Source organism: Mirounga leonina, unplaced genomic scaffold (assembly GCF_011800145.1).
Source record: "Mirounga leonina isolate KUSES-001 unplaced genomic scaffold, KU_Mleo_1.0 Mir_171, whole genome shotgun sequence".
Classification (NCBI taxonomy): domain Eukaryota; kingdom Metazoa; phylum Chordata; class Mammalia; order Carnivora; family Phocidae; genus Mirounga; species Mirounga leonina.
In genome coordinates, this window is record NW_023270436.1 from 24,019,133 (window position 1) to 24,040,976 (window position 21,844).

At 45.6% G+C, this 21,844-nt stretch overlaps 1 protein-coding gene across 6 annotated transcripts in view; it reads right to left on the bottom strand.

The window, feature by feature from the left end:
* Positions 1–15,475: 15,475 nt before the first annotated feature.
* PRR14L (proline rich 14 like) overlaps positions 15,476–21,844 on the bottom strand; it is a 56,147-nt gene continuing 49,778 nt past the window's right edge. For 5 of the 6 annotated variants that reach the window (XM_035017444.1, XM_035017447.1, XM_035017442.1 and 2 more), the window contains one exon: positions 19,649–19,924. In XM_035017444.1, coding sequence (XP_034873335.1) covers positions 19,660–19,924 — 265 coding nt within the window. In that variant the 3' untranslated portion in view covers positions 19,649–19,659. Of the gene's footprint in view, positions 19,925–21,844 lie in introns of all 6 variants that reach the window. The other variant, XM_035017441.1, reaches the window with a different exon arrangement.

Below are 21,844 nucleotides of genomic sequence, written 5' to 3' on the forward strand. Positions count from 1 at the left end.
AAGGGGACTATAGGAGGGCAGGCAGGTGTCTGGGGCCTCTTCTCCAGCTCCTGGCCTCCTAGAGAACATCACTGCAGTTTTTTCAAAGCTCTGTTGCCAACCTAAGTGTGGAGCATGACCTGCAGGCAGGTACGTGTAGTCAGTGAGGCTGAGTTCACTACAGGCTTATGGCCATCTTCACTGGCCCAGGAAAAGCTGTCTTCATGTAGCAGGTGCAGAGGAGAAACTGATGGATGGCAGTAGCTTATTTACCGGAAACAGGTACATGCAGTTTGCATGATGCAGCCAAACTGAAGGAATTACCCCTAAGGTAGCTTCTAGGGGACTCTTGGACAACAGTAACCAAACTCTAGCCCTTCCAGTTGCGATTAATAACCCCTGAAAGCACCATCTCTACGGTAATGCTGGTGGGTGGGAGAGAGCCTACTCTTTTTCAAGCTTAAGGAAAAGAAAGAAAGAAATGGGTAACTGAATGGTTTTAGTAAAAGATAGTCCCAAACTTTAAAACATGCTCCCTGCCAAGCAGCTCTTTCTGCCCACGAGTCCTGTCCCCGTGCTTTAATAAAAACAACTTTTTGCACCAAGAAAAAAAAAAACAAACCCACACCAAAAACAACAACAACAACAACAAAAACCCAAAACATGCTCCCTGCCCATCAGTGCTTGCCTTCCCTGGCCCTCCTTCAGCAAGGAAAGGCACCAGCTCCTATATCCGGGAGGGGTGAGGCACCACGTGAATTTCTTTCAGAGACGCTGGTGGTGTATGAGTAGATGTGATTCCAAAGAGATGTGAATGAGGCAGCCAAGTCAAATCTCTTCTCTACCTCGAAAATGCAACCTTCTTAGAAGACTCACATTAACTTAAGTTTCGTTTTAGAGACAGTCCCCATCACAGCCCTAAGCACAGTGTCTGTCTCTAAATGCAGACAGCAGGAAAGATGCTGACCATGCAAAACTCTCCAAAAGTTCTTCTCTGTCTCCAAACTGGAAAACCTGGAGCATTACTGTAATTCTCACTGCTGGAGTCGCCCATCTCAACAACGGAAAATCTGGATAAACGGGGTTCTCCACAGTGTTGGGCCACGGATGGAAACCGTCTAACTAGCCATGTGACCCTGGTTAAATGCCTTAAGAACCCTGAGTTTCGGTGACTTATCTGGACGTTGAATATCACTAAGTGCATGGGATTCTGAGGATGAAACGATATAGGACAATCTCAAAGCCTCTGGTAGGTGTGAATTACCCAACAGCTACTGCGCATTCATTTCTTCCGAAATTTCCATACCACCACTAGGGGGCAGAGTTGGCCTAGGATTTAAGAACGAATTTGTAATCCCCTGAGATTCAATTTTCTTTTTTTTTTAATTTTATTTTTAAGGGGCACCTGGGTGGCTCAGTCCTTAAGCATCTGCCTTCAGCTCAGGTCATGATCCCAGGGTCCTGAGATTGAGCCCCGCATCGGGCTCCCGGCTCAATGGAGAGCCTGCTTCTCCCCCTCCCTCTGCAGCTCCCCCTGCTTCTGCTCTCTCTCTCTGTCAAATAAATAAAATCTTAAAAAAATAAAATAAAAAGATTTTAAGTAATCTTTACACCCAACATGGGGCTTGAACTCACAACCGGGATCAAGAGTCACATGCTCCACCAACTGAACCAGCCAGCCAGGCACCCTTCAATTTTCAATTTTTAAAGCTGTTTTGCAAGCTGTGGATGGTGGTAGCCACGGTGCATTATAGCTTTTTTTTTTTTAAGAAGGTTTTTTAAAAAAAATATTTTATTTATTTATTCATGAGAGAGAGAGGCAGAGGGAGAAGCAGGCTCTCCGTGGAGCAGGGAGCCTGATGCGGGACTCCATCCCAGGACCCCCAGATCATGACCTGAGCTGAAGGCAGATGCTTAACCGACTGAGCCACCCAGGCGCCCTGCATTATAGCTTTTGTGAGTCCTAGACACCTTTGCCTTAATGGACCCCTTCCTCCATAAAAAATAAGTAAATAAATAAAAACAAAAAAATAAAAATAAAAATTGCATTTTACAACTGTGTTGACAATGGAATCCAGGCCTGGTTCGTTGCTATAATTATATATTTTCCCTATTTTAAATAAATTAAAATTAGGGGCGCCTGGGTGGCTCAGTTGGTTGGGCAGCTGCCTTCGGCTCAGGTCATGATCCTGGAGTCCCTGGATCGAGTCCCGCATCGGGCTCCCTGCTCGGCGGGGAGCCTGCTTCTCCCTCTGACCCTCCCCCCTCTCATGTGCTCTCTCTCTCATTCTCTCTGTCTCAAATAAATAAATAAAATCTTAAAAAAAATAAAATAAAATAAAATAAATTAAAATTAGAACATTGCTGTGGGATATTGCTGTAGCATTATCACGGCCCCTACGATTTTTCCTACTGCGCATAGCGCTCAAGTTGGCCCGGGGGGTGGTGGGGAGAATATATCATCACTCCTGATACAATGCTTGAAGCTTGGGCTTTGAGAATGTCGGAGTCCTAGCTGGGCTTCCTGTAAGTGATGTGTATCAGTCGGCTACTGCTGCCATAACAAAATACCACAGATGCGGCTGACTTAAACAATGTAAACTAATTTTCTCCCAGTTCTGGAGGCCAGAAGTCCAAGATCAAGTTGTCAGTAGGTTTGGCTTCTCTGCCATCTCTCTCCTTGGCTTATACAGATGGCTGTCTTCTCAAATGTCCTCACATGGTCTTTCCTCTGTGTGTGCATATTCCTGGTGTCCCTTTGTGTGTCCAAATTTCCTCTTCTTATAAAAACAGCCCTCAGATTTGGATTAGGGCCCACCTTAACATCTCATTTTATCTTTCATCATCTTTTTTTTCTTTCTGTCTTCTTCTTCTTTTTTTTTTTTTTTTAGTAATCTCTTCACCCAACATGGGGCTCCAACTCACGACCCAAGATTAAGAGTCACATGCTGCACCACTGAGCCAGCCAGGTGGCCCTACCAGTCTCATTTTAACTGAGTCACCTCTTTAAAGTCTCATTTTATTTTTATTTTTTTTTAAGATTTTATTTATTTGAGAGAGAGAGAGATAGCAAAAGAGAGAGTGCATGAGCAGGGGGGAGAGGGAGAAGCAGACTCCCCCTGAGCAGGGAGCCGGATGTGGGGCTTGATCCCAGGACCCCAAGATCATGACCTGAGCCAAAAGCAGATGTTTGACTGAGCCACACAGGTGGCCTTTTTTTAAAAAAAAATTGAGATTTTATTTATTTATGACACAGAGAGAGGGGGACAGGGAGAAACATTAAGTCAAATCAACAAGGGGAATCAGCATGTGTAATTTGAGCTCAGTAGATTTTTTGGTGGTAAAGCAGAGGCTGTTTAGATTGAAATTATATCAATTGTTAGTTGTGAGGAAGAACCAAAAATCAATGTTAAGTGGGTTTGAGTAACCCAAGTACAACTAACTCTATGAGCAAACTTCTGTTTTGTGACATTACACTCAACACTCACTAAAAACAGTGACTTGGCAGCTTGTGAGAGCCTTTATCAACTCCCTGTATTTTCCTTCCCAGCACTCATCACTTTGTCATTGTCTATCTATTGTTACAATTTAAAAATTACCACTTAGCTCTGTCTCCTTCTCCCAGAAGGCAGAATCCATACCTCTATTTTCTCATTAAGTCCCTAGCACCTGCTACAATGGGGCATGGGACATGGGAGGTGCTCAACAAATATTTGTAGAATGAATGATTCAAAGCAGTTTGTGCAGAATCAAGTGATCCTAAACCGGGGCCCAAATGCTGAAAAGGTGAAATAACTGCTTTCTTAAAAAGCACCATGCTGGGGGCGCCTGGGTGGCTCAGTCTATTGGGCATCTGACTCTTGGTTTTGGCTCGCGTCCTGATCTCATGGGTTGTGGAATCGAGCCCTACGTTGGGCTCTGCACTCAGTGGGGAGTCTGCTTGAAGATTCTCTCCCTCTACCTGTCCCCCCCACTCGCTCTCTTTCTCTCTCAAATAAGTAAACAAATATTTTTTTAAAAAAGGAGGGGTGCCTGTGTGGTTCAGTGAGTTAAACATCTGCCTTTGGCTCAGGTCATGATGCCAGGGTCCTGGGATTGAGCCCCAGATCAGGCTCCCTTCTTGTGGGGAGCCTGCTTCTCCCTCTCCTTCCTCTACCTTCTCCCCATCCACTGCTCATGCTCTTTCTCTTGCTCTCACTCAAATTAAAAAAAAAAAAAAATCTAAAAATAAATAAATAAAAGCGCCATGCTTTTGGGTATTAGGACATTGAACAAAAGGAATTTATCCCATTTCTGCTGCTGTCTTCATAGCAGTCTTTCTTCAAGGTCTCCCGACACTCCCCTGACCTGCAACAGCCCCTGAGGCCAAGGAAAGGAGTGGAGAGGCTGATGCCCCCTTGTTCGTTCAAGGACAGCTTCTTCAGAGACCCAGGACTGTTGGATCAAGAAGGTTTCCCTGGATACCCCCCACCCCCACCCACTGCAGCAGGCACCCAAGGAGCAGCCCACACTGTCCACCCGTACTTATCCCTACCCCCCAGGACAGTACTTCAAACCAGATCTGGGCATGTATATAAAATACAAAAAGACTGAAAGGTAGAAAGAGGCCGACTGACTAGGTAACTCAGGGTACAGGTAACAACATAGTGGTGAGTTACCTGGGGTTTCTTTTTGCCTCATATACTCCAGACTTGGAGCTGAAAATGTTGGCAACTAGAAAATGCCTATGGGCACAGACAAAAAAAAAACCCCAACGAAAGCTTGTGGTCTCTAGCCAAAGGACCAGGAAAGGGGGAGCCTCTTAGAAAAGAATGGACAATAGCCATTCTACTCCAGCCAAGCACCATAGATAACTGTGGCTACACCCCCACCAGCAGAGGCTGAATGGGGAGCCTAGACTTCCATCTTCGGCAATTGTATTTTTTTTTTTAAAGATTTTATTTATTTATTTATAGAACAGAGAGAGACACAGCGAGAGAGAGAACACAAGCAGGGGAAGTGGGAGAGGGAGAAGCAGGCTTCCAGCCGAGCAGGGAACCCAATGTGGGGCTCGATCCCAGGACCCTGGGATCATGACCTGAGCCGAAGGCAGATGCTTAATGCCTGAGCCACCCAGGTGCCCCATCTTCGGCAATTGTAATAAAGCCCCTCAACCTCCCCACCCAGCTGGTGTCAGAGAAAGTCAAGTAGGGAGCTAGGACTTCCATCTCCATCCGGAGGTAACCAAGCTCACCCTCTTCACCCCCACAGTATCATGGGGACCACGTGGGGAGCCTGACTTTCACCTACCTGGAAGGATCAAGGCTCCCTAGCCCTTCCCACTAGGCTGGTGTCAGAGGACATTTAGTGGAGAGTCAGAACTCTCAACCTTTGACCAGCAATAACAAGGCCACCCCCTCCCAAATCTGTGGTATCAATGGAGGCCAGTGTGGGGCAGTAATGAGGCACTCTTACCCCTCCCAGCTAGGGAGGCATCAATAGAGTCCGTATGGGGAGCCAGAACTCCCACCTCAACCCAGTACTAGTGAGGAGGACCCCCCCAGGTAGTGACAGAGGCTAGTGAGTGGGAAACCTGGCTTTCCCCTTAAGTGGCAGTAATCACTAGAAATTAGCTAAAACAGAAGTTCTCAATAAGATTCAGGGTCTTTTATAATACCCAAATGTCAAAGTTTCAATGAAACTTGCCATACCAAGAACCAGGAAGATCTCAAATGGAATTAAAAACAAAACAAAACAAAAAAACTGATCAATATATACCAACACAAAATGGCAGAGATGTTAGAATTACCTGACAAAGACTAAAATATTTTAAAAGCAATCATCATAAAAATGTTTCAGTGAATAATTACAAACACGTTTGAAACAAATGAAGAAAATAGTAAGTCCTCACAATGAAATAGAAAGTCCTAGCAAAGAGAAGAACCAGGGGCACCTGGGGGGCTCAGTTGGTTCAGCATCTCTTGATTTCAACTCAGGTCATGAGGTTGGGGTCGCATCAGGCTCCATGCTCAGTGGGGAGTCTGCTTGGGATTCTTTCTCCCTCTTTCCATCCCCTCTCTTGCATGCGTGTGCATGCTCTTTCTCAAATAAATACATCTTTAAGAAAGAAAAACCAAATGAATACTTTAGAACTAAAAAACACTAACAAAAATTAAAAAAAAAAAAAACACAACAAAAATTCAGTGCATGGGCTCAGCAGCAGAATGGAGGGACAGAGGCAACAGTAAACTTGAAGATAGAACAGTAGAAATGACCCAATCTGGGGCGCCTGGGTGGCTCAGTCATTAAGCGTCTGCCTTCAGCTCAGGTCATGATCCCAGGGTCCTGGGATCGAGCCCCGCATCGGGCTCCCCGGTCCGCGGGAAGCCTGCTTCTCCCCCTCCCACTCTCCCTGTTTGTGTTCCCTCTCTCGCTGTGTCTCTCTGTCAAATAAACAAAATCTTAAAAAAAAAAAAAAAGAAATGACCCAATCTGAAAGAAATGTACTGTATCTTGATAGAAACTGTCTTGCTTATTCAGGCTGTTACAACAAAATACCCACAGACTGGGTACTTTATAAACAATAGAAATTTATTTTCTACAGTTCTGGACTCTGGTAAACCAAGATCAAGATGCCAGTTTGGTCAAGGTCAAGTGAAGGCATCTTCTGGGTTTCAGACTTCCGGTTGTGTCCTCACCTGGTGGAAGGGGCTAGGGAGCTCTCTGGAGCCTCCTTTATAAGGCACTAATCCCATTCATGAGGGCTCCACCCTCATAATTAGGCAGATCCCCAAAGCCCCACCTCCTAGTACCATCATCTTTAGGGGTTAGTACTTCAATATATGAATTTTGGGGGACACGTTCAGACCATAGCAGAAATGTACTGTTATCTTTTTTTTTTAGTATTTTTTTTTCCCCAAAGATTCCATCTATTTATTTGAGAGAGAGAACATGAGAGGGGTGAGGGTCAGAGGGAGAAGCAGACCCCCCGCCAAGCAGGGAGCCCGATGCGGAACTCGATCCTGGGACTCCAGAATCATGACCTGAGCCGAAGGCAGTCGCCTAACCAACTGAGCCACCCAGGCGCCCGAAATGTACTGTTATCTTGACTGTATCAATGTCAATACCGTTGTCATATTGCATAGTTTTGCAAGATGTTATCATTGGGGAAAACTGGCTTCTCTGTACTATAATTTCTTGCAGAATGTGCATGTGAATCTACAAGTATCTCAAAATCAAAATGTTTTATTAAAAAAAAATCTTATGGGGTGCCTGGGTGGCTCAGTTGGTTGTGTCTGCCTTCGGCTCAGATCATGATCCTGGATTCCTGAGATTGGGCCCTGCATCGGGCTCCCTGCTCCGCAGAGAGCCTGCTTCTCTCTCTCCCTCTGCCTGCCGTTCTGCCTATCCGTGCTCTCTCTCTGTCAAATAAAGAAAATCTTAAAAAAAATAAATAAAAATGAAAATAATTTTAAATAAATAAATAGATAGATAAAAATCTCATTCCAGGGGCGCCTGGCTGGCTCAGTCTCTTGATCTCAGGGGTTGTGAGTTCAAGCCCCAGGTTGGGCATAGAAATCACTTAAAAAAAATAAATAATAAAAATAAAGATTTTAAAAAAGATTTCTCCAAAATCTCATTCCAGACAGATTTGAGCCAGCCTTCTGTCCCCTCATTCAGTTGCCTCTGGAATAAACCCTTGCCCTGATGCATTAAGAAAAAAATCTCATTCTGGCTGCTGTGTAGAGTTGGATTGCAGGGAGCAAGAGTGCCTGTGGGTAGATCGCTCTTCTGTAAGTCTTTCATTTTAAAAAGGTCATGTGGAAAAAAAAAAAAAAGGTCATGTGACTTTCTAAGGATCACGGGGTCAAGTAAGTGAAATGGCTGGGCTATTACACCCAAATTGTCCAACAATTTTCCAGGATGACTTTTTATGAATCCTATGCCTTCCAAAGAATACTGGAACAATGTGGGTTCTGAAGGGTAACAATAGAACTCTGCTGCTGGTAAGTGAATCCAGAGCTAAGGTGGAGGGGGATGTGAGGAATGCAAAAGGCATTTAACCCCATTCAGCAAATACAAGTTTTGTTACATTGTTGTGGGAGCTTTAACATCTGAGTGATTTGCAGCATGCAGTCCTGGGAAGAAATTCCAAGAATCCCTGCTGAGATTTTCATTTTTGTGACTTTGAAGCTAGGGCCAAAAACACTGGCAAAAACTTGTTCAGCAAAGCAGATTTTTTGCTGTTCATAAGATTACTTCTCAGGTAGAGCAAGTTTTTGGCTATTTCTGTCCATAATTGTTATCAATTTTGTTTTCTTATTTACACTCTATGGTAGGTTGAATTATTACCCATTTGTTCCAGTTCTTCATACCTCCCTGTATTACATTCATGTTCTTTTCCTTGTGGCTTTGTGATTCTTCCCACTATGGGTAGAATATTTTCCCCTGCTCTGTTGATATTGAGGTTGGCCATATGACTTGCTTTGGTCAACAGAGCATGGAATGATGTGAGGAGAGCAGAGGCCTTCAATGTTCTTGTGTGGTTTGGCTTGGCTCTCTTGCTCTGGGGAGCTATTGGTGCAAGGAGTGTGAGAGATACTTGGACCACACTAGAACCTAAACTACAGCCAAACCCAGCTGACCTGAAGTCTGAAGCAGAGCCACTGAACTGAGCCCACTCTAGATCAGCCAAACCACAGTTGACCTATATAGATCCAAGAGCAGGATAGTAAATGCTCACTGTTGCTCTCCCTTGAATTTAGGGTGGTTTGTTATGCAGCAATATTGCAACAAAAGCTCACTAATACACACTAGGAATGCTCATCTAATTTAGATTTTATACACAGAATGTATTCTATTAAACTTTATTATTTTTACAATTTGTCTTTCCAAAGCAGTTCTTTCAAAATGTGTAACTTGATCTTGCTCATTTTTATTTCAGTCTTAATCTTGCCAAAAATCTTATTAACATTCCGAGGTGGCCAGTTCTCTAAAAGAAAGTTTCCTCTGAGTTCTGGAGTTAACAGATGTATCACTTGTTTTTATCACACCCACCTGGAGTGTCACAGGGAAATGGCAAAATTTGCTAAATGAGAAGGTAGTCTCTTACTTTGAAAGTTCTTTATCTTCCAAGGCCAAGAAGAGATACCAAGACTTTGACATCTTTGTTCTAATGATGTGCATGTGTTCATACTCCGTAACTGGAAAGTCCTTTTCCAAAAGAACCTAGTCTGGCCATTGCCTTCCTGAAGCAGAGGACCCAGACCATTCCTGCTCTCCTCCAGTAGACTGCGCCATCTCTCTGAATCCCTACTGGTGCAGAAATTCTCCAGTTATGCTTCTACGATGGTCTACTCTACAGCAATGGGAAGCAATGACCCATATCTACGTATATCAACCTGAGTAGGTCTCAAAAATAAAATGTCAATTGAGAATAACCAAGACGCTAAATGACACATACTCAGTAGACGACTGGTGCACTTTAAAAACAAAATACAGGGGCACCGGGGTGGCTCAGTCGGTTAAGCATCGGACTCTTGATCTCAGTTCAGGTCTTGATCTCAAGGTTGAGAGTTTGGCGCCCCCCCCCCCCCACTGCCCCCCGCCCGAGTTGGGCTCCATGCTGGGTGTGGAGCCTAAAATAAAAAGTAAAAATAATAAAACCAAAATACGTATCCTGTCTGTGGATGTCGGCAAGTAAGCATTGTTCAAGTTTCTCTTCCTGCTGGCATACCTAAGTCAGTCTCCCAAAGACTCTGAGCAGCTGCAGAACTCTTTGTGGAAGCTTTGAAACAACTGATGAGTCTGAGGAGCCATTTTGAGCAAGGCAGAATGCTCACGGACTCTGTGGTAATGAGAGATCCAAACACTAAGTGCTTCAGGGGAGGGTGGAATGGAGAGTCGTGGAACCGAAGAGAAGATTCTCAAAGACCTGGTGCCCACTTTACCTGACATTAAAGAAGATGCTGAAGGACATCACTCAAGAGATTATTTTGAACACTATGGGAAAACTGAAATCATTGAAATCATGGCTGACGGAGGCAGTGGCAGGAAGAGGGACTTTGATTTTGGGACCTTGGATGACCACGACTGCCTGGACAGACTGTCATTCAGAAACACCATTCAGTGAATGGCCACAACTGTGAAGTGAGGAAAGCCCTATCTAGCAAGAGATGGCTACTGCTTCGTCCAGCCAAAGAGGTGGAAGTGGTTTTGATGGGAATGACAACTTTGGTCATGGAGTAGTTAGTGGCTGAGGTGACTGTGGTGGCAGCCATGGTGGTGGTTGCATGTGGATAGTGGCAGTGGGGACGGCTGTAATGGATTTGGGAAGAATGGAAGCCAACATGGAGACGGCAGAAGCTATGATGATTTTGGCAATTACAACAATCAATCTTCAAATTCTGGACCCAGGAAAGGAAAACACTTTGGAGGCAGAAGCTCTGGGCCCTATGGTGTTGAAAGCCAATACTCTGCCAAACCACAAAATCAAGGTGGCTATGGTGGTTCTGGAGGTAGCTATGGCAGTGGGAGAAGGCTCCAATTACTGCCAGGAAATAAAGCTTAGCAAGAGAGCAGAGCCAGACAAGTAACAGGGAAGCTACAATAGATTTGTGAAGTCAGCCAAACACCATGGTGGCAGAACCTAACTGCTACAAAGAAGACAAGTTTTAGACAATATTCATGTGTATGGGCAAAAGACACAAGGACTATATTTGTGACTAATTGTATAATAGGTTTTTTTGGTTTCTGTTCTGTATAAAGTTGAAGCATTCCAATAAAAAGTCTTAATACAGATTTTCTTTTTTTTCGCACCCATACTGTTGATTGCTAAATGTAATAGTCTGATCATGATGCTGAATAAATGTGTCTTAAAACCAATATAGGTGCACGTGGCTGGCTCAGTCAGTAGAGCACGTGACTCTTGACCTTGGGGTCATGAGTTCAAGCCCCGCACTGGGCATAGAGCTTACTAAACAAAACAAAACAGTATAAAAATAATATTGTAAGTTGCTTATGGAGAGAGAGACAGACAGAGACACAGACAGAGAGGAGGTAGGGCACTGAGGCACAAATACTAACCTTCCAATAGTGGCTATCTCTAGGGAGTGGAGCCAGGGATGTAACAGGGACTGAGAGTCTGTTGGGACCTTGGTGATATCGGTAATCTTTTATTTCTTTTAAACATGACTGGAGGGGCGCCTGGGTGGCTCAGTCGTCCGGCGTCTGCCTTCGGCTCCGGTCATGATCCCAGGGTCCTGGGATCGAGCCCCGTATCGGGCTCCCTGCTCCGTGGGAAGCCTGCTTCTCCCTCTCCTGCTCCCACTGCTTGTGTTCCCTCTCTCACTGTGTGTCTCTCTGTCAAATAAATAAATAAAATCTTTAAAAAAAAAATGACTGGAAGCAATTTGAAAAATGCTAATCCTTGTTAATTCTGAATGGTGGAAATATGGGTGCTTTTGTTATTCTTTGCTCTTTTCTGCAACTTTTACATTCCTTAAAATAAAAAAAAAAAAGGTCTTTTCTCTCCCCACAGCACTTCTATCTGTATCCTAAAACTTGCCAGCCTGTCTCCTCTCAGTTCCTGACCCATGTGTCTGCCTCTCCTACCTGTCAACGACCTTCCAGAGGACTGGTTATTTTGTGTCCTACAGTGCTCAGGCAAGCCATGATACACTGATCTGTTCAATAAGCAGTGACTGAGCACGAGTGTACCAGGGGTGTGCAAGGGGCTGGGGATAGCAAACAAGACCTCGCTCTCCTGAAGCTCACAGGGGAGGGGCATCCTGGAGAGTCAGCAGGCAGCACAGAGGGTGGGAACGGTGGGAAGGGGCTGGGGGAAGCCCCCAGAGACCTGAGGAAGTAGAGGCAGTCCAACGAAGGGGTGGGGGAAAGAGTATCTCTGGCCAAGATGACAGCTTCCTGCAAAAGCTTTAAGGCAAGAGACAGCAAGGAGGATCTGAGAAACTAGAAGAAATTCAGGGTGGTGGAGTAGCAAAGGGAAATGAGGCTGGAGAGGAAGGCACAGGCTGAAACGCTGCATTTGGTAGCACAGCCTCATGGTCCGGAGGAGACTTGGGCTTTAAGCCTGTTTCCTCAGCTACAAAATGGGGATTAAAATGATCCACTCCAAGTTGCTGTGAGAATTCAAGGTCTTTTTTTTTTTAAGATTTTATTTATTTATTTGACAGAGAGAGACAGCGAGAGAGGGAACACAAGCAGGGGGGGTGGGAGAGGGAGAAGCAGGCTTCCCGCGGAGCAGGGAGCCCGATGCGGGGCTCGATCCCAGGACCCTGGGACCATGACCTGAGCCGAACGCAGACGCTTAACGACTGAGCCACCCAGGCGCCCCAGAATTCAAGGTCTTAAGAACAAAATTTGTGCCCTTGGGCAGGGCTCCGTAAATGGTAGTTACTATCTTTTTTTTTTTTTTTTTAAGATTTTATTTATTTGACAGAGAGAGACACGCGAGAGAGGGAACACAAGCAGGGGGAGTGGCAGAGAGAGAGATGGAGAAGCAAGCTCCCCGCGGAGCAGGGAGCCCGATGCGGGGCTCGATCCCAGGACCCTGAGATCATGACCTGAGCCGAAGGCAGACACTTAACCGACTGAGCCACCCAGGCGCCCCAATGGTAGTTACTATCTTTACTTGGGGGTGAGGAGAAAGCAATGGAGAGATTTTTAAGAGGTGGTTCTGACAAGGGCGAAATTGTGTTTTCCAAAGCCTCCTTATGCAGGCAGCAGTAGGGGAAGGCAGCCAGACTCATCAACTGCTGCAATGCTTTGGGATATTTGCCTCTGTGTTTGCACTATTTCAAGGACAATTTCACCTTCTTCAAGAGTCTGAGATTAAAAATGCAAAAGAATGGAGCACCTGGTGGCTCAATAGGTTAAATGTCTGCCTTCAGCTCAGGTCGTGATCCCAGAGTCCTGGGATTGAGCCCCATGTCAGGCTCTCTGCTCAGTGGGGTCTGCTTCTCCCTCTCCCTCTTCCCCAGCTTGTGCACTCGCTCTCTCTCTCTCAAGTAAATACGTAAAATCTTTGGGAAAAAAAAGCAAAAGAAAAAGGAGAGAAAAATTGGGACACCTGTGTGGCTCAGTTGGTAGTGTCTGCCTTCGGCTCAGGTCATGATCCTGGAGTCCTGGGATGGAGTCCTGTATCGGGCTCCCCACTTCTCCCTCTACCTGCCGCTCCTGCTTGTGCTTGCTCTCTGACAAATAAAATCTTAAAAAAATAAAAAAGGAGAAACATTCTCAAGACGATTCCTCTGCATGGGAGTCTCTGTCTTCCAGCACCCTTCACTTATGTCCTTGAGCCAGGGATGCAGTCTCCAGGTTGGGCTGCACGTACCACCTCCCAGGTAGGTGACCCCACTGCCTTGCCACTTCTGTTATTGGTAACTCAACCGGCCCCTCCCCGCCTGTGAGCTCCAGCCAATCAGAAGGCGTGAGGCCAGCTGTGAGTGTGGCTGCAGCTGGAGCTGGGCAGAGCCAGGCATCAGAAGAGTCGACCAAGGGTGCCCAGGTGGCTCAGTCGGTTAAACGTCTGCCTTGGGCTCAGGTCATGGTCCCAGTGTCCTGGGATCAAGTTCCGCATCGGGCTCCTTGCCCATTGGGGAGCCTGCTTCTCCCTCTCCACCTGCCACTGCCCGTGCTTGTGCTCTGTCAAATAAAATCCTAAAAAAAAAGAAGAGTTGACCAGTTTTACCTTGTGTATCTGGGCAGCCGCAGGTCAGGTCCCTTGAAGAGTATTTGAAGGGAGAAGAAATGTGTATGGCCTTCACATATTCAGTCAGGGCGTTGAAGAGGATTTTACCGGGTCTGTGCAGCAACAAGTTCTGTGAAAGCAGCCCCACGACATGTTTATGCAGCTCCTACCGTGTATGTGAGGCACTGCGTTAGGTGCTTCAGGAGCCAGGAGAGCCCAGGGTTGAGTAAAACAAAGTCCCTGACCTCAAGGAGCTTACATTACAGTGATGAATATGTACAAAGTAGTAGTAAATGCTGTAAAATAGAAAGTATCATAAAGGTGATGTAGAATGGGAGGGGATACAGCTTTAGGAAGGGTGATCTGGGAAGGCAAAGATTTGAGGGAACATGTAGAAACGTGGGAGAACATTCTGGGCCCTGGAAAGGGAGCATGCCTGGTCTGTTCAAGGAACTGCAAAAAGTCTGTAGGTAAGTTCTATCCAAATTGCTACTATCTCCTCCGTGAAAAGGGGGAAGACACTGGAAGTGTAAGATGATATGACTCACCTATGACCAGTTGCTTAAAAAATTAGGAATTTTCTAGAACACTTCTCGAGCAAAGTCCCAGAAGGAACTGCAGAGATGAGGTCTCCATCACTGCAAGAGGGCAGGACACCACAGAGGATTCTTAGCTTCTTTCTGGGACAAGTCGGTGTGGTGTTAGAGAGCCATGTTTTCAGTCATTCTTTCACTAGTTGCCATTGGTTAAAGAGAGAGCTGAGGATGGAGTACTTATCATAGCCTAACCTCATGTACAGCTAGGAGATGTGATAAAGGGCAAGACCTTTTTTACAGTAAATGAATGTACTTATACTCTCTCCCTTGTAGTCTCATTAGCAAGTCAAGCTCTTATTCCAAATAGGCTAATATTTGAAACATATTTTGACTTGACTTTATAACTCCTTTCTCCCCGCCTCTGCCAAATGAGAAATTAAGGTATGATTTAAAAATCATACCTAACATACTTGCTCAGCAACCCCACTTCACTTGGTATGACTCGGATCTGAATATGTCTTAGTGGTTTCCAAATACCAAATTCTGTCACGAGATAATTTGCGACCTTAAATAAATTTAAGATTTATTTTCTTCCTTTAGAGAGAAAGTGAGAGTGAGCTCAAGGAGGGAGGGAGGGGCAGAGGGAGAGGGAGAGAAGCAGACTACCTGCTGAGCATGGAGCCCGATGCAGGGTTCAATCCCACGACCCCATGATCATGATCTGAGCCAAAACCAAGAGTTGGATGCTCAACCAACTGTGCCACCCAGGTGTTCCCCCACTGAATAAAGTTTCAAAGGTTCACTGCAGGCTCAGAAGGTCACCCAAAGGTGGAGTCTTATACATGTTCTGAGCACAGGACAGTCCTCAGAAAATGGTGACACCTCATGACATTATAGGTAAAATTTTAACTTATTACCAAGCCATAAGAATAAAGTAACAGGGGTGCCTGATTGGCTTAGTTGGTAGAGCATGTGACTCTTGATCTTGGGGTTTGAATTTCAAGCCCCATGATGGGTGCAGAAATTAAAAAAAAATTTTTTTTTAAATATTTTATTTTGAGAGAGAAGGCGAAGAGAGAGGCAGAGGGAGAAAGAGAATCTCAACCATACTCCACGCTGAGCACGGAGCCCCACATGGGGCTCGATCTCACAACCCTGAGATCATGACCTGAGCCAAAATCAAGAGCTGGACACTTAACCAACTGAGCCACCCAGGTGCCCCTCTGTTTTTTTTTTTTTTTTAAGGATAACAGCCTTGAGAGTTATCTGAAAGGTTTTCAAAAAAAAAAATTTATTTTCATAAATTAACACACATAACAGTGGGAATTTTAGAGTCACAAACTACCAAACAGAAAAGGAAATGCAGGGGCATCTTGTATGCCAATGTTACCAAAAATGTACAAATTTCACTGAACTATTGACCATGATAATATATAAACACTTCAGGCAGCTATTTACTGGCCCAGACCTGCCCAAGGAGATGCTGAGGTCTCTCGCCAAGAATTCAGATCCAATTCAGCACCAGGGAGGGGCTCATGAAGACACACAACGAACAAGCCATCAAATCTGAGTATATACCGTGCTAGATGGCGGGCTATGTGGGGACCCTCACTTTATAATCAAATTAGCGTTTGCTGCTCAATTTGTGGTTAGATAATATAAAACTTTGATTTTCATAAAACTAAGCCTTCCTCCGAAGCCAGCTGTTTACATTAATGAGTGCAGTTGTGGTAAGGAGCTCTTCCCTTGCATGAATCCAGGAAAGGCTACTCCATACCTCTGGCCAATTATTTAGACTTTGGATACAGCCACCCACAACGTGGTGTTTAAAAGGTCCTTTCCATGATACCAGGGGAAAAGCTTCCCGAAACAAACAAAAAAAACAAAACAAGGGAATTTAAGAAAGCACCAACTGCATACTCCTCCCTCAGGTGATGGGAGAAAAGTATCACTGACTAAAAGTTGGTCTTCCGTGGATCTTACCGTACATGGTATTATGAGATGGAATCCCAGCCTGGGGACGGAGCGCTGGCTGTGCGTTCCATTAGGCTGCACCAAAGCCTTGGCTCTGCTGCCCCGGTCCCGCATCCCCTACATGCTCTCGGTCTGGTGGGCAGGGAGTGAGCCCTGGGGGGAGGGATCATGCCCAGAGCGTAGGATCTGGAATTTACCTCAGGTTGGCTCTGGTGCCCACGCAAAAGACCCTTTCAGGCAAAACTGTGACAAAGTGTCATGATTTTCACAGCTCTTGAAGGAGCGCTGAGTTTTGGGATTCACAGCATGAGTTTCTAAGCTCTTCAGGCTCCAAGTAAGGCAAACGCTACATGTCTTTCCACTGTACCTCCCTCAGCTGTAGCTCTTAGAGTAAGGTCACTAAGAAAAAGTGGACATAATTTGCTTGAATAGGTGATGAGGTAAATTTAAACTAATGGAGAAATAAAGCTGGAAAGGTGACCAAAAGAGAAGGGGAAAGTGGGTGGGGAGCAGATGAGGGGCAAATATAGCTATAAATTGAAAGATGAAAAAACAACAACCCACATTTTGAAGTTTCAGTGAAAAGCTGATGGGCAGAACCCTGATTGGACCTGAGATTTCTCCTCTCTTTCCCATATTAAAAACACTAACCCTCTGGAGTTGAGTTATAGCTGAGTAAATTATAGTTAATTGTAAGTTCCCACCACTTGGGGTGGGAAGTCCCCATACTCAGAAACTGTACCAGCCCCCAGCAGCAGACCTCCAGTAGCTCTGGGCAGGTGGGGTGCCAGCGGCCGACTAACACCTCCCATAGTGGGCAGCTTCCACAGGCTCCGAGGGCCACAGAGCGTTGCAGCTGGCCAGGCCAATGACGACAATGGATGCTAAGACAGGTGTGGCTGAGTGCGGCTAGAACTTGATGTATCAACTTCAGGCAAGCAATTTCAAGTTTGCAATGGGGGCCCCTTCTTAACTTGGGAGCAGGGGAAGGCCCCTTAGTCAGGGGGCGGGCCAAGAATTTCAAGGATAGTCAGGGCCGCCTCAGAGCTGCTTCTCTCCCACATGGCCAGGACAAGGAGAGAGCCCAGGCCTCCACCTCCTCCATGCCTCCAACATTCCACATCACTGCTCCTGGCTCTTCCAAGTGCCATGCCTATAAAGGGCGAACTTGAAATTGTGTCTCTGTAATGGTGGTGATGCCACAGCTGTGCCCACTCAACCTCAGTCTGCCGGATGACACGGCTGCCGCACTGCTGACTCATCTACACTGGCAACGGAGCTGGCAAACAGGGCTCTGTTGAGTTGCTGGGAGTTTGCATGCTGTCCAGCAACACTCCCTAAAAATCTCTGTTGGAGGGTGCAATGGATTACTAATCCCACTCCTTTAGGCAAAAAGACAGAGAGAAGCATTTAGTGTCTAAGGACCCTGTCCCAGGAAGGGAGAGGTACTGAGGTGAAACACAGGTCGTGTCTATACAGTCTGGGCAAAGCGGATGTAGAACGACGGAATCTAGTTCACATCATTCAGAGCCAGTGTGGAAGTGTGGCTCTCTTCTAATGCTATTTGGCCATGGCCTTAGAAGCCTCCTTGGGTCACCAGGTATGTATTTCACTTACTAAATGCTATGTCTGAGGCAGTGGGCCTAGAAGACAGATGTGGCACTTTTATTTTTTTTCTTGCTCATGTCAGTTCTTCTGCTCCAGTGCGGCACAGACTGTCAACCTGCAAAGGAAAGGCACATAGAGACCCCCCACCCCCGCCCCATCTCCCCACCCACTCACAAATGGGGAGACAAAGGAACCCTAGGAGACACACTCCAGGACGGCACCACTCGCTCTTCCCTAACAGACTGGCTTTGAAAATATCTCTGGAGTTCTGACAGTCTCCATGGGTGGATGCTTCCCAGCAGTGGCTCTTAGGAGAATGGGAAGAGGTGACCAGTGTCCTGAGGCTGGGTGTAGCATCTCACTTACCAGCCAAGGAATGTTAGTTCTCTGAACTTTTGTTTTGAGAGCAAGAGAGAAAGAAAGATAAAACACAAGGGAAGGAGGTCGGGGGAAGCAGGGCAAGGGCACACAGGAGTTAAATGGAAAAGGAATGACACCTCTGGGCCTGGTTGATCCACACAGCATCCTTCTGCCCACAGACTCCCGCGGGCCCGGATGAAGGAACTCCACTAACTCTGGCACTCCACAAAACTTCCAGGAAAATTTCCAATTTGACACAGGAGCCCCCCCAATAAGATGGTGTCCTCCGAGAGGGCTGGCGGTGGAATTTCATGATCCCACTGCAAGGATGCATCACTGGGCCTGAACCACGTCCTCACTCCCCACTTTTGGAGCAAGTTGCTCTGACAGCTGCGAACACTCTGGGCTGGACTTTATCACCGCCTGAGCTGTTGTACCCAACTTTGTTATATGCTACCACTTCAGATAAAACCCATTAAGACCACACCCAACGTTCCTATTTTTTAAATGGTTGGGAGGAAAACCTGCTCTTACTTCCATCATTAAAATAAACACATCAACTTAGTGAGCAAGAATGAGAACCCAGATGAAAAAGGACTCCCTCTAATGGTTACACTGAAGGTGGACATGGGGAAGGGGCTGCTTGAAACACATGATGGGAAAATGTCTCTCCATTGTCCCATACTATGCACTGATATACTGGGTCAAATGCCTGTCATATATTCTGAAGACGTGTATTGTCTTTCTCCTTGATGTCTTAAAAAAATTGTTTTAAAATCACATTTAAAGGCTCCAAACATGCAGCAATAATACAAAAAAAAAAAAAAAAGGAAATAAAACAAATGAAAATAATCAACACCACAACATTAAAAAGTGCAACTTACTTCGAATGGGGCCTGGACGGGCTCCTCTGGCACTAGTGACCCACAGTCACAGAGGGGAGAAAATCATGGGAAGAAGCCACACACACACACACACACACACACACACACACACACACACAGTTCTGGGCAGACGGACTCAAAGGTTAGGAAACACAACAGCTCATCTTTCCTCAACTACCGAAATGAGCCGGTGAGACCACACAGGACAGGACGCCAGGTCCCCCTCCCTAGGCCACGTCTCTAAATAATCTTGGTCTAGCACCACCGTAAACAACGCAGAACTTTCACACAGACGTGCAAATGCTGTGAGTCCTTGGAATCCTAGTGTTACTGAACGTGTGCTGTGTCCTCCTCCTGAGGATGGCGAGTGAGGGGAGGAGGCCAGATGTCATTCAGGACCATTTCCAGGAGAAAGGGAGCATTCCTGAGGTTCAGTACTCAGCAGTAGAAGCAGAGGACCCTCCTTCACCATTTCCTAAAAAGGTTGCACCTCAAAATAGGTAAAAATCCATGGACTGCATTCTGAGTGGTTTGGGCGGTAGGGCAAAATTAGGCAACCTCTTCCAAGGAGCCTGGAAAATCTAAAATCGAGACCCCCAAACCGAATTGCTTCTCAACAACCAGATGGTCACTCCTGCTCCTCCTCTTCCTTGGCAAAAAAGGTCTCCAATTCCATTAGTTTCTTTATCAACAGAGCATCCAGCTCTCGACTCTGCAGAGCTGCCTTCTGGGCCCTGGTAAAGCTGCCTGCCACCTTGACCTTACCACGAGCTCTCCTCTTTCGTGGGACGGTAAAATCCTGAAATTCTAGAACTCGTTTTCTCTTCTGTTGGCTGATTGAGATTAGCGTACCATTTCGTTCCTTGGGTTCCTCAAAGATGGTCTCCAAACACCTGAGGGCAGAGCACAAAAAAGACTCAACACCACACCGACTCACATGGCACATCTCCTGGGCCACCAACCGTTCTGGTCAACTGGGGCTTAAATGACTAATGACTACTTACTCAGCTGTTTCCTCTGGCCAGTATCTATCTTTTTTTGTATGAAAAAAAAAAATTTTATGGATATGTAATATGGGAACACAGAGTAAAAAAACTGCAACTGGACAAAAGGGTAAAGAATACAAGGCCAGCCCCTGTTGGCAACAGCAGCATATTTTTTGTGTATCCTTCCAAAAGTCATTCAATGCACAGACATGCATAAATAAGCATATATTATCAGAGATAGCCCTTTTGCATAAAGTACCAGAGAGTAAACATTTTAAAATTAATGAGCCACAGAGGACTCTATTACATATTCTTTTTTGTTTTTAAACAACCCTTTAAAAATGTAGAAACCATTCTTTGCTGACAGACTGTAACAAAAAAAGAAGGAAAGAAAAGAAAGGAAACAGGCCACTGGCTGAATTTGGCCTGTAGTCTGCTGACCCATGACATATATCCTCCACTTTGGTTTTTTCCTCTTACTCAAATGGTAGCAAATTACATACACTGTCCTATGCACTGTGCCTCTCTGACCTGTCAGTACTTATTTTTTTAAAACATTTTATTTATTTATTTGACGGAGAGAGAGAGAGCACAAGCAGGGGGAGCAGGAGAGGGAGAAGCAGGTTCCCCGTTGAGCAGGGACCCGGATGCGAGGCTTGATCCCAAAACCCTGGGATCATGACCTGAGCCGAAGGCAGACGCTTAACCAACTGAGCCACCCAGGCGCCCCCTGTCAATAACTTTTAAGATTATTCTAATTTGGTACATGGGTATCTGATTCATTCTTTTTTTTTCTTTTTAAAGATTTTTACTTATTTATTTGACAGAGAGAGACACAGCGAGAGAGGGAACACAAGCAGGGGGAGTGGGAGAGGGAGAAGCAGGCTTCCCGCTGAGCAGGGAGCCCGATATGGGGCTCGATCCCAGCACCCTGGGATCATGACCTGAGCTGAAGGCAGATGCTTTACGACTGAGCCACCCAGGTGCCCCTCATTCTTTTTTTTCTAAAGATTTTATTTAATTATTTGAGAGAGAGAGAGGGATTGAGAGAACGAGTGGGAGGAGGGGCAGAGGGAGAAGCGGACTCCCTGTGAAGCAGGGAGCCCGACTCAGGACTCAATCCCAGGACTCTGGGATCATGACTCGAGCCAAAGGCAGATGCTTAACCAACTGAGCCACCCAGGTGTCCCATTCTCTCTCTCTTTTTTTTTAAATTTTTAAAGATTTTTATTTATTTATTTGAGACTGAGAGTGTGAGAGAGCACGAGTGGGGGGTAGGGGCAGAGGGTGAAGGAGAAGCAGACTCCCCACAGAACAGGGAGCCCAACACGGGACTCAATCCCAGGACCCTGGGATCATGACCTGAGCTGAAGGCAGACGCTTAACCGACTGAGCCACCCAGGCACTCCTGATTCATTCTTTTCAATGGCTATATAGTACATTCCATTATAAGGCTGGATTATAATTTAATCAGAACTCAATTAGTGGATATTTTCAGTTGTTTCCAATCCTTTCCTATTATTTAGCAATGCTGCAATGAATAATCTTGTACAAATGACTTAGAGCAAATGTTCACCTTACAGGATAAAATCCTGGAACTCTCCTGCTACAACCTGGACACAACAGGAATTTAATAAATGTTCCCTGACTTAAACTGAATTCAGACTTGAAGGTAGCCAATGAAATTCGTTCTGTATTTGGGTTTGTAATCCTATCTGAAGACTGATGATTATTAGTCCTGAAGAAGAGAGCTGGCCTATTTGTTAAAAACACAAGTACAGTAAGACGTTTTCTGTACCTACCTCATTCAACACATGTTCCTGTCCC